The 18,509-nt window shown below is 41.8% G+C and overlaps 1 protein-coding gene across 1 annotated transcript in view; it reads left to right on the forward strand.

Moving 5' to 3' along the window:
• Positions 1 to 668: 668 nt before the first annotated feature.
• CD38 (CD38 molecule) overlaps positions 669 to 18,509 on the forward strand; it is a 40,730-nt gene continuing 22,889 nt past the window's right edge. Inside the window, exon 1 of the mRNA XM_032633201.1 lies at positions 669 to 977. Coding sequence (XP_032489092.1) covers positions 763 to 977 — 215 coding nt within the window. The 5' untranslated portion in view covers positions 669 to 762. The remainder of the gene's footprint in view (positions 978 to 18,509) is intronic.

Below are 18,509 nucleotides of genomic sequence, written 5' to 3' on the forward strand. Positions count from 1 at the left end.
TAACTTACCACACATCACCCAGCCAGAGCTCAGTTTGAACCCATAGCATAATCTGATGCCGATGGAGAGAAGGCATAAGGCTTAAGTAGAGCCTTTACAGGGGGCTGAGCAGGTATTCCTCAACCTTATAAGTAGAGGTAGAGCCTTCCTTTGCGGGCAGAAGGCATTGCATGTACACAGGTATGGAGGCAGTCGCCTTGACACTGTCCAGGAAGCAGATGTGGGTAAAGTGTAAAGTGCGGCTTGATAAAGGGAGCCGACTGAGTATAAGGCTGTACTCTGTTCTTTGAGTGCCTGTCAAGTAAGGTCAAAGTGGTGGCTCTCTGCTCAGGAGTCGGGAAGTGAACGGCTGTAGTAGGTGCTGAAGGCTTTTTTTTTTTTTTTTTTTAACATCTTCATTGGAGTATAATTGCCTTACAATGGTGTGTTAGTTTCTGCTTTATAACAAGGTGAATCAGTTATACATATACATATGTTCCCATATCTTTTCCCTCTTGCGTCTCCCTCCCTCCCATCCTCCCTATCCCACCCCTCTAGGTGGTCACGAAGGCTTTTTAAGACCTTGAAATCCTTGTTGGTCGAGCGACCGCGATCGAAGAACTTTGAAGGAGGGGATGGGGGTGGGAAAGGAAGCGGAGAAAAGGCAAGTGAGAGATAAAGGGGAAGTGCAGTTTCAGAACCGAGCTTGCTCTCTCCTCCCTGCCTGCCCAGCCTCCAGCAGCTTCTCCTCCAACATCTCCGGGGCGACCCGCGTTGGACCCCATGGCCGACTCCAGACCCAAGAAAGCCAAGATCTGTCTCTGCATATTTCTATGTCTTCTGGTGGTGGGGGTCATCGCGGTGGTGGTCGGAGTCCGGATGTGGCGCCACTCGTCCGAGCACATGAAGTGGAACGGGACGGGCAGCACTGCCCATTTTCAAGAAATCGTCCTGGAGCGATGCTACAACTACATGCAGTTGGTGCAGCCGGAGCTCAGGTGAGTCGGCGTCTTTGGCGCATGGCGGGGCACCGCACGCGGTAGTGGCTGGGCACGGCTGGGCACAGCCGGACCGTGCGCTCAGTGTAGCCGTCAGGATTGCCTGAAACAAAGCATCGACTGTTCCGAGTCAGCTGAGAGCCCGCGGGGCAGTGCTGAGTCGGGAGTCCGGGCTCGCGAGTCCGAGCGCCAGTCCCCAGAGGTGCAGGCGGGCGGTGGCGAGCGCGCTGCTCCTTGGCCCTTGCGCTCAACTGGTGGACACTTGTCAGAGACGCCTGGAGCCCGGCCCCATTTGGGACCGCAGCCCCACTCTGCCAAGAAGCCGGGGAGTTGCTGGCGTTTCCTACATTTCATGGGGTTTGCGTTCGCCATCTCTGACCCAAAAGTGCCCCGGACAGTTACAGACACCTGGTGAAGTGGCTTGCAGAGCCTGAGGTGGGAGGATGGTGTCTGAAGGGCCCGATCACTGAAGTTAGTTTCATTCATTACTATAAAACAACATCCCGATTCTTTTCGTGCTCCCTGAAATGAATGTGACCACAGCATCCAATAACAAAGCAAAACAAAGCGGTAACAACTTAAAAATTTTTTAAAGATAAAACACACGGTAAAGCGCATCTGCTTAATGATTCCGTTCAGACCCGAGAAACACCACCCACATCAGTCTACGGAACTTTCCGGAAGGTTCCTCGGGCCCTCTCCCAGCTAGCTTCTAATCTCTCCCCATAGTGAAACGCTTTCTTGACTTCCATTCTCAGGGCTTGGTTTCACCCGGAAAACTCATTTTTCGAAGTTGTACATAAAGCAGAATAAGCTGGGAAGTAAAAAGTTGCTTCTCAGGCTGCCAAAGGCAGACAGGGGAGCGACGATTGTCATCTGTGTGTCTGAGATCAGTTCCACCTCCAAACACCCGCGATCCCAGGGGATGAGCCCTGAGACGCACCAGGGAATTCCTAAATTTTATGTTTGTATCTGTTTTCTCTGACCCTAAAAAGCTTGGTTCCTAATAGCATTAGTATAATTATGTATTCGTTTTCATATATACAAATAATATGTATGTATGTATTATTATTATTACTAACAAAATATCTAAATGTCTTTATGGTTCTTTTTGTCCTTAGGATATAGGATACATCCACTAGTGATGAATAGTGATGTATAGAGCATGTACCACTGTCTAACACCTTATTAAAGGGATCCTTCTGGCTGCTGGGTTGAAAATAGATGGTAGTGGGGCAAGGACAGAAGCATGGAGGCCATGGAGTTCTTGTAGCAGTTCAGGTGAGAGGTGATTGCGACTAGGATAGTGATGGATGGTGATGAGAAGGGGAAATATTCTGGATACATTTTGAAAGTAGATTCCATGTGATTTACTATGGACTTGTGTATGGGATGTTAGAGAAAAAGAAGAAACAAGATTTGTGGGCTGAGTTACCAGAAAAATGAATTTCCATTTATCAGAAAGGGAACTACTGGGATGAAGCAAGTTGGGAAAGGAAACACTGGTCTGGCTTTGTACATATTAGTTTTGCAATGTCTATTGATATTCAAGTGCAGATATTGAATAGGAAGCTGGTTTCTATGAGTCTAGGGTACTAGGGAGAGGTCTGGGCTGGAGATATAAATGTGGAAGTCAACTGTGCATAGAAATTCAAGCAGATGTTTTGTAAGGAGGAAGTGTTAATTGTCTTATTCAAGTGATTCCGACTGGTTATGTAAGATGAAAACTAAAAATTGACCAATGGATTGATGACTTTGACAAGATCAGTTTTAGAAGAGTGGTCATGGTGAAAGCCTGTCTGGAATGGATTCAAGAAAAAGGTGGGAAGAGAGAAATTGGAGACTGTACATAGACAGCTCTTGCCAGGGGTCTTGCTGGAAAGGAGAGCAGAAATAGTGTGCTGGTTGGATGGATAAGGAGGGATTCAAGATGGAAGAAATTGGGGTTTGAGAGCCAGCTTCTTTAAAGTCGACTGAGAAGTTGTCTAAGTAAAGAATGTTTCCTGGGCTTCCCTCGTGGTGCAGTGGTTAGGAATCTGCCTGCCAGGGCAGCAGACACGGGTCCGATCCCTGGTCCTGGAAGATCCCACATGCTGCGGAGCAACTAAGCCCGTGTGCCACATCTACTAAGCCCGCGTGCCACAGCTACTGAAGCCCGCGTGCCTAGAGCCCTTGCTCCCCAATAAGGGAAGCCACCGCAGTGAGAAGCCCGCACACCGCAACGAAGAGTAGTTCCTGCTTGCAGCAACTAGAGAAAGCCCAACTAGAGAAAGCCTGCATGTGACAATGAAGACCCAACGCAGCCAAAAATAAAATAAGTAACTTTATATATATATACATATATAAATATATAAAAAGAATGCTTCTAGATTTCTACAGTTTCCTTAGGTCTTTGACAATTGTCCTACCAATATCAAATTCAGCAACTTTTTTTTTTTTTACATCTTTATTGGAGTATAATTGCTTTACAATGGTGTGTTAGTTTCAGCTTCACATCAAAATGAATCAGTTATATATATACATATGTTCCTATATCTCTTCCCGCCTGCGTCTCCCTCCCTCCCACCTTCCCTATCCCACCCCTCCAGGCGGTCACAAAGCACCGAGCTGATCTCCCTGTGCTATGCAGCCGCTTCCCACTAGCTATCTATTTTCCATTTGGTAGTGTATATATGTCCATGCCTCTGTCTCGCTTTGTCACAGTTTACCCTTCCCCCTCCCCATAGCCTCAAGTCCATTCTCTAGTACGTCTGTGTCTTTACTCCTGTTTCACCCCTAGGTTTTTCATGACAATTTTTCCCCTTAAATTCCATATATATGTGTTAGCATATGGTATTTGTCTTTCTCTTTCTGACTTACTTCACTCTGTATGACAGACTCTAGGTCTATCCACCTCATTACAAATAGCTCAATTTCGTTTCTTTTTATGGCTGAGTAATATTCCATTATATATATGTGCCACATCTTCTTTATCCACTCATCTGTCAATGATCTCTTAGGCTGCTTCCATGCCCTGGCTATTGTAAATAGAGCTGCAATGAGCATTGTGGTACATGACTCTTTCTGAATTATGGTTTTCTCAGGGTATATGCCCAGTAGTGGGATTGCTGGGTCATATGGTAGTTCTATTTTTATTTTTTTAAGGAACCTCCATATTGTTCTCCATAGTGGCTGTACCAATTTACATTCCCACCATCAGTGCAAGAGGGTTCCCTTTTCTCCACACCCTTTCCAGCATTTAGTGTTTGTAGAGTTTTTGATGATGGCCATTCTGACTGCTGAGAGGTGATACCTCATTGTAGTTTTGATTTGCATTTCTCTAATGATTAATGATGTTGAGCATTCTTTCATGTGTTTGTTGGCAGTCTGTATATCTTCTTTGGAGAAATGTCTATTTAGGTCTTCTGCCCATTTTTGGATTGGGTTGTTTGTTTTTTTGTTATTAACCTGCATGAGCTGCTTATAAATTTTGGAGATTAATCCTTTGTCAGTCAGCAACATTTTTAAAGTGACTCACCTGGGTCATTTTTACCAAAAAATTCAACTTGGTTTTCATAGAAAACATGTTTTTTTCTTTTTCCACTTATCCAATTTATTTATGAACAATTTAATGAAAGCATATAATTAAAGCAAAAACAACAAGCATAAACATTTTCAAGAATAGGTAAATAAACAACCAAGTAAGTGAAAATGAAAGTCCTTGGGGATACAGAGAGTAGCCTATTAATTGTGTAGAAGATAGGCAACTTGTACAGAGAGAACAGAAAGTGGTTCAGTTAAATACTGGTCAGTTAAGAGATTTTTTGCAAAATATGAATTTAGAAGTGGTCATGCATTTTTTTTTTTTTTTTTTTTTTTTTTTTTTTTTGCCATTAAAGATCTGTTTCTTGCCTTAGACCTAGATCAGGTTAGAAAACAACCAGGACAACATTTTCTTTAAATGAGCTGTGGTGGAAAGAACAGATGCAAGATGGTGAGAAAAAAACAGGAAACTGAATGAGAGATGAATCAAGAATTGTTTTCCTGTGTGTGTGTGTGTGTGTGTGTTTGTGTGTGTGTGTGTTTCAAAGACTAAGGGCTTGGAAGGGAAGGATTGATTATATCCACGAGTTTTCATAGCTGATATGAGTCGGGAATGGGGGCTCATCTTTTTCAAAAAAATATCACCAGTAAATACCTGCTCTGGAAGCAGGGAGATGATGAGAATCTTGTTATTAAAGACAAAAAATAAAGTGAAAACTGAGGTCAGAAACTTGAAGAATAAACAGAGCGTGAGAATGACATTCTTTTTTCTTCCAATGACATTTTTTTCTAATTATAAAAGTAAAACATGCCCATTTTAGAATACTTGGAAAAATATTTTTAAAATATAGTGAAGAATACAAAATCACTTAACCCCCCAAGTGGAATTCTAAATAGTGGGGTATACCACAATTTAAAAAAAAAAGTAAGGAGCTTCACAAAAGGAAGCTATATACCTGCTTAAATGAATGGCTTTAGCTTAGTAGTTTTATAGACATAATTCAAATTTCTTCCATAATGAGGCATTTCAAGAATTGCTAAATTTAGTTCTCCACTTCTTACCTGCTGTATCAAAATGACATATCCGCATAGCAGAAAGCTGCCTACATCTTTAGTCTTTGGATGTATTGAAGCAATTAGTAAGGCTTGATTTGAAGAGCTATTAACAATTCCCCCAACGCAGTTACTTGGCCATGGTCCAGATTTGTCTTGATAGTTCAAAGGTTTGTTTTCTCTTATTATGACTAACAAGCAAATGTTATAAAGTCATTTCTGGTTTTGGTACTTCATGGTGTAAATATTGTGAAATTCATAATAAATTTGCTTCCTGCATTATCTTGGTTTCTAGGAGTAAACATCTGTTTATGAATTAAGTTGTCTAGAGCAGCAATGAAATCTCCTTGGGGATTCTTTTTTTTTTGCGGTACGAGGGCCTCTCACTGTTGTGGCCTCTCCCGTTGCGGAGCACAGGCTCCAGACGCGCAGGCTCAGTGGCCATGGCTCATGGGCCCAGCCGCTCCGCAGTATGTGGGATCTTCCCGGACCGGGGCACGAACCCGTGTCCCCTGCATCGGCAGGCGGACTCTCAACCACTGCGCCACCAGGGAAGCCCTCCTTGGGGATTCTTTAAGAGTAAAGAAAGACGGAAGACATACAGTTGAAACTGGGAGAGATTTAAAACTACAAAGGACTATGTGAGACTTAGATGAAAGAATTAATTGCATTTTGAGGATCTGATTTCATGTTTTAATACTTCTTGGTAAAAATTTTAAAAGGTGCTTTGGAAACCAAGGTTATGAACATATCCTTTTTTTTTGGGGGGGGGTATGCGGGCCTCTCACCGTTGTGGCTTCTCCCACTGCGGAGCACAGGCTCCAGACGCGCAGGCTCAGCGGCCATGGCTCACGGGCCCAGCCGCTCCACTGCATGTGGGATCTTCCTGGACAGGGGCACGAACCCGTGTCCCCTACATCGGCAGGCAGACTCCCAACCACGGCGCCACCCGGGAAGCCCGAACATATCCCTTTACAGCTAAAAATTGTCCTTTTTGTAATTGACAGGTCTAGTTTTCTTCATTCTTCCCATTCAAGGGACTACTTTCTCCTTCAATATTCCTTATTCCCCAGGTCATCTCTCCTCTCCATTCTTTTCTTAAAAAATTGAACATGTTAAGTTATGAAAATGTTAAATGCACTGAAATATTCATAGAACAATGTTACAACTAGCCATTTACACATCGTGCAGAATTAACAGACAATAAAACTTTTGTCATATTTCTGTCAGATCTTTTATTCCCTAGTTTTAAAAGAAATAACATGCTATAGATAAAAATCAAAATACCTCCCCCCTCAATTTTCTTTTCTTCTTTCTCAGAGGCAAATACTCCTTGTTTCACTTGTATCTTTCTAGAAATGTTCTCTGACTATATAAGTGTATATTCATATATTCTTTTTTTCTATACACATCCTCTCTTCTGTCTCACTTTTTTTTCACTTAACAGTTTATCTTGATTATCAATGTAGTTCTGTCTCATTCTAATAATATTCCTCTGTATAGATTTACCATATTCTAGACTTGTACTCATGGACATTTAGGTTGTTTTAAAACTTTTGCAATATATTGTGAACCATGCTGCAATAAAATACTTGGAGATGTAAGATAGAATCCTAGAAGCAGAATCACTAAGTCAAAAAATATACCATTTTGCATTTTGAAAACATAGCCAGATTTCGCTTTATAAGGCAGTTCTCTTCATGAGGCAATGAGAGTTTATTTCCTCATACGTTCACTACACAGGATGTTTTCAAACTTTCTGATTTTTGCCAATCTAATAAGGGAGGATGTTACTGAATTTTAATTTGTATTTATTTTGTGTTTTTGCCTGTAGAATAACCTTTGCTTTTTCCACTTACCAATATGTTTTGGTGATTTTGATTACATTATTTTAGAGATTTATTCATGTTGCTATACGAGCACTAGTTCATTAATTTTAACTGCTGTATAGTACCCTGCTGAATGACCGTAACCTACACTTATTAATAGATTCCCTTATTCTCAGTTTTGGCTGACATAAACAATGCTAAAACATACATGTCTATTGCGCTTATGATTTTTTTCTAAGATGTTTACCTTGAGGCAGAATTCCAAATTCACAGAGTATGTCATTTTCACCTTTACTGGGTGTATTAATTTGCTAGAGCTGCCATAACAAAGTACCACAAACTGGGTGGCTTAAACAGTGGGAATTTATTGCCTCACAGTTCTGGAGGCCAGAAGTCTGAAATCAAGGTGTCAGAAGTGTTGGCTCCTTCTGAGGGCTGTGAGGAAGACTCTGCTACCTGACCCTCTCATTTCTAGAAGCCTCTGGCATTCCTTGCCTAGCAGATGATGTTCTCTCTGTGTCTTCATGTGTTCTTCCTTCTGTGTGTGTCTGTCTCTGGATCCAAGTTTCCTCCTTTTCTAAGGACACTGGTCATATTGGATTAAGGGTCACCCTTACTCTCTTAACTTGATCTTCTGCAAAGATCTTATTTCCAAATAAGGTCACATTCTGAGGGACTGGGAGTTAGGACTTCAGCATCTTTTAGGGGACACAATTTAGCCCATAACAATGGGTGTACCAATTAAGATGCTTTTGGCTGCAAGTAAAAGAATACTCAACTATAAGAGGTTTAATGCAAGAGATTTTTTATATATACACATGACAAGATATCAGAAGTGGGGTGGTCCTTGGTAGATTCAGCAGCTCACTGATGGCCCAGGACTTTTCACTCCTCCATCTCCCTAGGATGACTTTCATCCTTGAGCTACTTGTCACAAGATGGCATCTGCAGTTCCAGGCATTATGTCCTTAGAGAGTGATACCCAGGAACAGAGAGCAGGAGGATGGGCAGGAGTGCCCTCCTTGCAAGTCTCTTTATCAGGGAATAACATCTTTCCCAGAAGCCCTTCCTCAGCTGCCTCTGTGCTTCCCCTTGAATCTCATTAGCCAGAATTGGCTCACATGGCTGCCCAAACTGTAGAGGAGGCTTGCGAAGTGAGTATTTGATATTTGGAATCACTATGATAGGAGACATGCTTTGCCGGTAGGGAAGAAGGGTGAGGAATATCTATTTGGGTTGGGAAGCAACAGTGTCTGCCACATTACATATGGCCAAACAGGTCTCCAACTTTGTGGTATCAACGTCCTTTCACAAAGGCAGTGTGAATTTACTTGCTACTGTACATCCTCACCAGCACTTGGAATTGTCAAACAATTTTACTCATCTCTTTGTGGCTCTAATTTTTGGTTCCCTGATTACTAACATAATTGATCATTTTTTAATGTATTTATTGGTATTCTGGTTTCTTCTGTGAAATGCCTATTCTTGTCTTTTGCCTGTTTTTGTATTGAATTGTTTTTCTTCTTTATACGTTCAGGATTCTAATTTTTTGTCAGTTATGTGGATTGCAAATATGTTCTCCCAATCTGTGGTTTGACTCTTGACTTTATTTACTGAAGATTTTAATGTAACCATATTTATCTTTTATAGTTGTGCCTTTTCTGTGTTATTTAAAACTTATTTTCTACCAGAGGTAACAAAAGTGTCACATATAATCTAAAAACTTTAAATGTTTGATTTTCATTAAGTGTTTTATCCATATGGAATATATTTTTGTGTGTGGTATAAAGTAGGAACCTAATTTCATTTTCTTCCCTACAGATGGATAGTCAGTTGTGCGAGTACTAATCATGAAATAATCCATCCTTTATCAAGGGCTTTATAATGCCATTTCTGTTGCATATCAGGTTTATCAGTTCACTTCTGGGCTCTAATCTGTTTTATGATCTATTTTTCTCTATACCACTCCACATTGTTTAAATTACTAATGTCTTGACACTGAGTAGGGTACCTCTCCCTTCTGTTAGTGGACATTAGTTTACATGTTTTTGGAAGTTTATATAAACAGAATCACGTACTACATACTCTTTTGTACATATTAATAGTTCCTTCCCTTTTATTGCTGAATAAGTAGTCCATTGCGTTTATATACCATAAGCTGTTTATCCGTTCATCTGTTGATGGGCATTTGGCTTGTATTCACTTTTTGGATACAGTATTATGAATAAAGCTTCTATGAATATGAGTATACAAGTTACTGTGTGGACACGTGGTTTCATTTTCCCTGGGTAAATGTCCAAACATGAGGTAGCTGAACCATGTAGTTCAGCTATTTAAGAAACTACTAAACTGTTTCACAAGGTTATTGTATAGTTTCATGCGTTCATTATCAGGGTATAAATATTCTGGTTGTTACACGTCCTTGTTAGAAGTGTTCTGATGGGTTTGCAGTGGTATTTTAATGGTGGTTTTAATTTGCATTTTCCTCATGGCTAATGATGTTGAACATTATCTCATGGGCTTATTGAAGTATGTATTCAAATCTTTTCCCAATCTTAAAAAAAATTAGGTTTTAGTTCTTTCATTGAGTTGTAGGTGGCTTATGTATTCTGAATACAAGTCCTTTATCAGGTGTATCCTGAAAATATTGACTTCCACTTTATGACTTGCCTTTTCATCTTCTTAAATGGAGTCTTTCAAAAAGCAAAGTTTGTTTTTTAAATCTTTATACGGTCCAACTTGTTCATTTTTTCTTATATAACGGTGCTTTAGGTCTTTGATCCATTTCTAGTTAATTTTGTATATGGTGTGAAATAGGGTCGATTTAATTTTTTTCACATATGAGAAACCTATTTGCTGTTGTATCATTTATTGAAAAAGCTTTCTCTTCCCCACTGAATCTCTTTGACTCCTTTCCTGAATGTCAGTTGACCGTGTCTGAGTCAATTCCAGGTGCCATAACAGAACACCACAGACTGGGTGGCTCATGAACAACAGAAATTTATTTCTCACAGTTCTGGAGGCTGGAAGTCCAAGATCAAGATGCCAGCGGATTCAGTGTCTGCTGAGAACCTACTTCCTAGTTCAAAGATGGCCTCCTTCTCTCTGGGTCTTCACATGGAGGAAGGGAGGAGGGAGCTCTCTGGGTCTCTTTCATAAGGATGCTAATCCCATTCATGATGGCTCCACTCTCATAACCTAATTACCCCAAATGCCTCATCTCCAAATGCTATCACCTTGGGAAATAGATTACAACTTACAAATTTTGGGGGACACAAAATTCACTCTACAGTACCATGTATGTATGGGTTTCTTTCTGAACTCTCTGTTCTATTTCCTTGATCTATAGCTATCCTTTCACAACTCTTATATTGTCTAGATCACTGAAGCTCTTTAGCAAGTCTTGAAGCCAAATAATATAAGTTCTCCAGCTTTTTTCCTTTGATTGCTTTGGCTAGCTTGTATTTTCACATAAATTTTAGAATCAACTTGCCAATATTTTTAACAAAGCATGCTGAAATTTTGACTTGTGATTTGGTAACATCTTAATATTGAGCCTTCCAACCCATGAATATGGGATATCTATTTCCTTAGTCATTTAAAAATTTCTCTCAGCAATGTTTTGTTTTCAGAGTACAAGTCTTGTATATATTTTGTTAAATTTATGGCTCAATAATTCCCATTTTTGCATTCCTATAATTATATATATGTATATATCCTACTTCAATATAATATGTAGAATATAATTTAAATATATAGTATATAGTATGTAGTATTTCATATATAGCATATGTTATAATATATACTACATAGTATATTATGTATCCTGATCAATATCTCCACCCAAAGCCTTCTCGATCTCAGTTAATGGCAACCCCATCCTTCCAGTGTCTCAGGCCCCAAACCCTGGAATTATCATTGACTCCTTATTTCGCTAACACCATGCGTCTTATCTGTTAGGAAATTTACAATGAATCAAGAATCTATCACTTCTCACCATCACCACTGCTACCACCCTGGTCCAAATCACCATGGGCACTTGTCCAGATTACTGGTCTACCGTCCTCTGCCTGTTCCCTCTTTCAGACTATATTCAACAAAGCAGTCAGAGAAATCTTTTGAAACTTAAGTAATATCATGTACCTCCTGTGCTCAGTATCCTCTATGGCTCCTCAGTTCACCGTGAGTAGAAGCTTATGAAACTCTGCTCAGTGGGGCAGCATCACCTTTCTGACCTCATTTCTATCTACTGTCCACCTTGCTCACTCTGCTCCAACCACACTGGCTTCTCTACTGTTTCTTGAACACACCAGGCACTCGGGCTGTTGGGAAGGTTGTTGCTTCTGCCAAGAACGCTGTTTGCTTGGATGTCTGTATGACTAAGTTCTTTGCTTCCTTCAATTCTTTGCTAAAAGGTCATCTACTGTCCTACTTGTTTAGTGCCAAAAACAGACACCTCCTCCCCCATAACCTCTGACACCCTTATCCTATTCTATTTTTCCTGTTTTTCATAGAATTTATAAATTTCTAGGATACTCTACAACATTCATTATCTTTATTGTCAGTCTTGCCGAAAATTGGTTTATTGTCAGTCTTGCTCTGGTAGAATGGAATTCTCACAGGACAGAGACTCTTGTGTATTTTGTTCACTGGTATATCTTACTTACTCATAAACGCGCCTGGAACATAGTATATGCTCAATAAACATTTGCCAGCTTGATGAATTAATGATTTCTGAGCTTTCCTTCAGCCGGAAGAGTCTGATTTTAAGATCCTACTTAGGGAAGTCCTAATTGCCTCAGTGAACCCTGACAATCACCCCCTTCTTCCACTAGGTGGCAGTCTTCACCTTCAATGCAGGCTTCCAGTAGCCTCAAATTTGAGACTTCATAGCTGAGTTAACCTGCACGTTTTCTTTGGTCCAAGACAAGCGGCCCTGCAGGACATAACAGCAGGAAAATTCACAGACTGAGTGTAATTACCCCTTGAGATTCAAGTGCTTTTAAGGAAGAGGATTTGGGATGTGAGCACTTTCCCCAGGGAGCAACACATTACGAAGGTGATTTTGCTGCGTTGATGCGGACTTTGAAATATAATTGTCATTTACGGGAAGGATGTAGGTTTAGAGAGAGGTGACATTACAGAGTTATGAAGCCTGAAGTAGGCTGACAGCATACAAAATGGATTTAACCACCAAATATATCTTTTTTTGGTTTGTTTTCTTCGCTTTAGCATAAAACTTTAACACTTTCTGCCCCGTCCCCTCTTATTCCACTTACTTTCTGTCCCTATTCTGGTCTTCAAATTCTCATGTGACCTACAGGGAAACGACAACCCCTCTGGGGTCTTGGGTCCTCCTTTCTGTTAGGACCCACTTCGTTCTGGGGATAGGTAGGGACATGATTTAACATTTCCTGTGGGACGCAGTGTTGTTTAGCAGGGAGAGCAGAGTTTGGACCTAAGGCAGCTGTGCCACTTGCTGACTGGCTTTGGGCAAGTTACTAAGCTCTGAGCCTCAGTAGCAGGGGACTGTACCCCTGCCCCCCATGGGGCTGGTGTGAGAGTTAAATTGGATGCATACAAAGTGAGCGCCAAGCGCAGCGCCTGGCACACGGTGAGTGCTCTGTGGTGTTCGTGCCCCCTCCTTTCTCCTTCTAGCATGACTTCTGGGCACGGGAGACAACCTACCTAGGTGGGTCAGAGGTAGGGAGAAGGCGTGGGAAGTGAACAAGAGGGAATACTCTCGGGGGATAGGTAATGGCATCTGCTGGAAGGAGCTGAGTGGGAGGAAGGGGGAGGACATCCCAGTGACCTTGAATCCTGACATCTGTGCCCAGCCTGCATGCACTGAGCCTCCAGGTCACCAGTCAAGGAGGCAAACAGAAAACAGCTGTCAGACTGAGAGTCCAGCTCAACACGGAAAGTTGCTTATTAACAAACCATGTCTTTCAGAAGCTGCTCCTGGAGCTTGTCAGGCATAAACACTGATAAAGGTGTGATGATTTTTACAGGCCTTTCGATTCTGTAATGTCCCATTCAGACGGTGGGTTACCGTCGATACCTCCCCCAAACCCCAAGACCACCCACTACACGGTGGTTGAACAAAGTGGTTGCATTGCTCTTTGCAAGAAGACTGAGCGCTCACTATAGGGACCCACAGGGGCAGGGCAGGGCTCTGTCTGAGGATGGTAGAAAGGACTTGTAAGATTCAGGCTTATTTTATGAGATTTGGCAAAGGTTCGAGGAGGCTGGCTTTGCTGCCAGGAAGCAGAGGGGAAGGGGGTAATTCTGTGATAGGGAATCTTAATAAATCTTATCTATCAGGCTGGAAGAATGAAGCAAAGCTGAAGCTGTAATTGGTAAAGAAGCAGCAGTCACTCTTATGAGCCACAACGAATGAATATTGGGTCACTTCATTTGTGTGTGTGCGGTTTGGACATTGCTTTTTTCTGTTCACATGGCGTTCTGTCATGGTCACGCAGTGACCTTACCTGATGTCACTGTCCTGGAGTTGTGGTCCACAGGAGAACACCAAGGCCTTCCTACCAGTGCCAGGCCAGCTCCCACGTGTCAAGGGCTGAGTTTCTCTTTTTCATCACCACCATCTCCACACACATACAACCTGGTGCACTCTGGGCCCCAGGGAGGAAGGAGCTATAGTAGCTGGCTTTACTTATTTAGGAAGAGGGATGCCCCTGAGGGAATTAAAGGAAGGCAAGTGAGCTGCTGGGATCTCCTTGACAACTGGCCCTCTGGGCAGATATGCTAGTGATATTGGTTAGAATGAAGAGACTTGTCTCTTGAAGGCCCTCAGCAGGATGTCCTTTGTTAAAGGATCACTGATAGAAAATAACCGCAGTACATGTGAGGTTTGAGTCCCTGAAAAATCATGGAAGCTGTAGAGTTCTCCAGAGAATAAAATGGAGATGCCTCATCACTTCAGTCCTTCTGGCTGTGTGAGGAACCTTGCAAAACCTCATTTGGTAACTTCATCTATCATTCTGGTCCAGGAAGGAGGACAGGATGGACCCTGAAGGCTATACAGGATGCCCTGACCTGTCCTTGCTTTGTCTGAGCTTCTCGATGACCCGTCTCCTTGAAATTATTCACAAAGTTTGATTCTGGGTACAATCTGGGATAAGTGAGAGGGTGATCTGACAATCCGATTTTGCTTAAGGATGCAAGGAAGTCTTTAATGTGGAAAGAAAGATGCCCTGGAAGAGGTGCATGGCCCTAGCCCTCACCTCACCCCATATTTCATGTCATTAGGTCTTGAGAAATGGATCTGGGTCACCAACACTAAGTCTCCCCTGGTGTTGAACTGAACCAGATGAGGAATGGGAAATGTCACCTTTTGGCCCAGAGATGTGGGAGATAGCACAGAAATGGTAGGTGGTGACCACGGGGGTTTGGACCTGAGCTGTTCCCATGTTCTAAGACCTTCCAAGAGTCTCAAATGCTTGGTCTAACAGCTGAAGCAACTTGAAAAGAAAATGAAAGTTTTGCCATGCCCCCCGTTGTAATATATGCTTATTATAAAAACATTCAAAATATAGGGAAGAAAAGGTCACAAAGTAGCCCTTATACTCCTAGCAACGAGATATTACTATTTTTAAGACACGGTTTGATTACTGTGGGGTTTTTTTCCACTTTTTAAAAATTGATTGTAATCATACCAGATCTTCAGTTTAAAAAATGTAACCTCTTCTTTTCTAGGTTACTTGCATAATACAAGAATCCATTTCTGTTGTAAGCCAACAGAAAAGTATAGGATGAAAGCAGAAATTCCCCTTTATTTCTCTTCCCAGAGACAACTCCAGTGATCAGTTTGCTGCCATTCTTTTTCTATTTCTCTAAGTTTAGGCCTACTTTTCCCACTTAATGTATAATAAACATTACCCAAACTATTCCAAGCTCTGTATAAAAACCTTGTTCAAAGACTGCTTTATATTCCGCTGAGCACAGGCGCCCTATAAAGCATCTCCTTTTTGTTGGCTACAAATCACTAATCACTCTGGAACCCACCAAAGAAAGCAAAGCCAGCAGGTGGTCAAAGAGAAACCCACCGAGGTTATAAGCATATATCGATTTTGCGTGTGTCACAACAATTGGGGGAGAAAACAGAAAAATCATTCTCAAAATGAGGATCCTGATTCACATTTAATCAAGTTTTTGTTTTTCTTTTTTAAATGTTTCTATCCTCGGTAGTAGAAAATGAGAAAATGTTCTACTCTTTATTGTGTTTGCAAATTTTGGTGCCTTGGGCAAGCCACCAGTGCTTTAGTTGTAATGAGTTTTGTTCTTTGTCTGCTCTAGACCTTGACATGAGTGCCTTGAAGATAGAAATGGTGTGTATTTATCTTTTTAGCCCTGTGTCTGTTGTGAAGCTAGCAGTAGGCCCTCAGTAAATATTCGTGGAATGAAAGGATGGGTGGAGGAAGTAACCCAAGTGCCCATGATGGGTGAAGAGATAAACAAACTGTGGTGAATACCTACGATGAAATGTTATTCAGCCTGAAAAAAGGACATTCTGACACATGTTACAACATGAACAGACCGTGAGGTAATTATGCTCAGTGAAATAAGTCAGTCACAAAAAGAAAAATACTGTCTGAGTCCACTTATAGGAGGTAACTACAGTCTTCAAATTCATTGAGACAGGAAGTAGGAGGGCTGTTTCCAGGGGTCTGGGAGGAGGTGGGAATGGGAAGCTTTTGGAAAATTACAGGTTCTGCTCTCTTCCCCTTCCCTCATCCTGCCTTGGTTGGTCCAGAGCCAGGCACTGTGTGTTTACCAAAGCTCTCGAGGGGATCCTCATGTGCGGCCAGAGCTCACAAGACCCGGTGACGCCCAACAACCCTCTGGGCCAGGGGACCATGGGTAGGGGCCACAGGCATGGCCTGAGCTCTCAGGAACAGCCGCCGGGCTCAGGATCCCCTTCACAGTGAAGGGTAGGCCGCCCTAGAAGTGTCACAATTAAAGCCTCTAATTTTGGAACAGAGGAGCTATTGAAGAGAAGAGCGATACTGAACTCTCAGAAATGGTTCTTACTTCTCCCACGCTGCCTCTTTAGCTAGAGACATCTGCTTCCATCCCCGCAGGACGCAGGGATCCTGAGGCCCTCTGTTTCCTTGAAGCCAGCCTGCTTACTCGAAACAGCTTTTGCTTGGCTGCCATTTGATTTGATGGAATGGTGCTCTACCCAGGGGGACAAAAATGAGGACTGTGGGCTTTGCAAATAAAAATAACCAAATTAAGGGCTCACATTTTTCCAGCCACACTTGTGAACTTGAGGCCCATGTCTGCAATGACATGTATGAATGAGTACTGCTGACATCTCTGTACCCTCTGTCCTAATTTCTTTTTATTTTTATCTACCTATATTTCTTTTTTTTTTTTTGGCTGTGCAGCGTTGTATGCGGGATCTTAGTTCCCTGACCAGGGATCAATCCCGTGCCCCCTGCAGTGGAAGTGTGGAGTCCTAACCACTGGACCGCCAGGGAATTCCCTCTATCTTTCTTTCCATCCATCTATCTCTCTATCTATCTACCAATTAAAATGCTTATTGCTCATCCACGGTGAAATGTTTACTTTTGATTTTTTAAAAATTTTTGTTGAAATATAGTTGATTTTCAATGTCGTGTTAGTATCAAGTATACAGCAAAGTGATTGTTTATATATGTATAGATATATATTCTTTTTTAGATTCTCTTCCATTATAGGTTATTACAAGATACTGAGTATAGTCCCCTGTGCTATACAGTAGGTCCCTGTTGGTTATCTATTTTATTTCTAGTACTGTGTATATTTTAATCCCAAACTCCAAATTTATTACCAACCCCCAGGATTTTAAGGATGAAAAGTGGCTTCATAAAGCCTGCCCCCAAACTTCTCATCACCTCTCCCCATTTCCTCTTACTTTTGGGGCATGTAGGAGGCTCTGCTCTCAGACAGTGAAAGGGAAGATGGATGAGTTATAAACTCTTCCAAGGTCTGTTTCAACTCTAATGTTCTAAACTCTGCTCCTTCTAAACAAGGAACTCTGTTTAATTTTTAACCTGGGGTTTCTTGAATTCTTAAGGGAATGTGTCTTGAAGGGGTCTATATACCTAAAAAGCATAAAAACTTTTAATTTTTAACCTGGGGTTTCTTGAATTCTTAAGGTAATGTGTCTTGAAGGGGTCTATATACCTAAAAAGCATAAAAATCTTCTTGGAGGTCTGTGAGTTCTCCCGTTTTTGGTGGTGAAAGCATCTGGTGTATGGTAGGTGCCCAGCGCGTGGTGATTTCGCTGAACTGCCAGTTTTTTTGTGGTGGAAAATTCTCCTGTCCTTCCACGTCAAGGAGGTGTCTCTCCTCTTCTACTCTTTGTGGCTGAGGAGGGAGGCAGAAGAGTTTACGAGGGAGTTGGGATCAGAACAGGAAATTCCTAAGAGGACCACTGCATTACATGAATTGAAGTAAAACATGGTCCTCTAAAGTAAAACAGCCTCCAAACACCTTTGCTCTAAACTTCCCGTGATGGTGCCCCGTAAACTTTGACTGATGTCGAAGTACATAATGTAAGAACGTTTTTCTCTTACATATATAATGTATGGGCAGAGCCAGGTGGATGTTGGTTTCCCGGCAGAGCTTTCACAGGCCAGCAGTGATGCAGGTGAACGGTCCCATGCATGCTGGGGAAGGGGAGGGGCGTCCATGAAAGAGCCGGGGGCCCTGGGGACAAGCCAAGTGTTATCTCATTTAATCCTCCAAAACGTCCCGGGCATGAAGTATTCTTATTTCCCTCTTACAGATGAAGACAACAGGCTGGAACTGTTTAATAGCCTGCCCGGTAAGGCTGTAGCCATGTGGGAGGCTTCCACAGATTTGGGCTCCAATCCTGCTTTACCACTTACTGATCATGTTACCTCGGGCACATTGGTTAAATTCACAGCCTTAAGTTTCCTCTTTATCAGTAAAATGGGACAATGGTGGTACCTTCCTGGGGCAGAGCCTGCAGGCCGGCCCCTTCTCTAGAATTAAAACTGTGCTTTCATGATTTTTTTATTCTAAATTTTTGGGTTTTTTTTATTTTAAATTTTTATACAATTTTTAAAGGTTACTTTCCATGTGCAGTTATTATAAA

The sequence above is a fragment of the Phocoena sinus genome, chromosome 5 (genome assembly GCF_008692025.1).
Source record: "Phocoena sinus isolate mPhoSin1 chromosome 5, mPhoSin1.pri, whole genome shotgun sequence".
NCBI lineage: Eukaryota > Metazoa > Chordata > Mammalia > Artiodactyla > Phocoenidae > Phocoena > Phocoena sinus.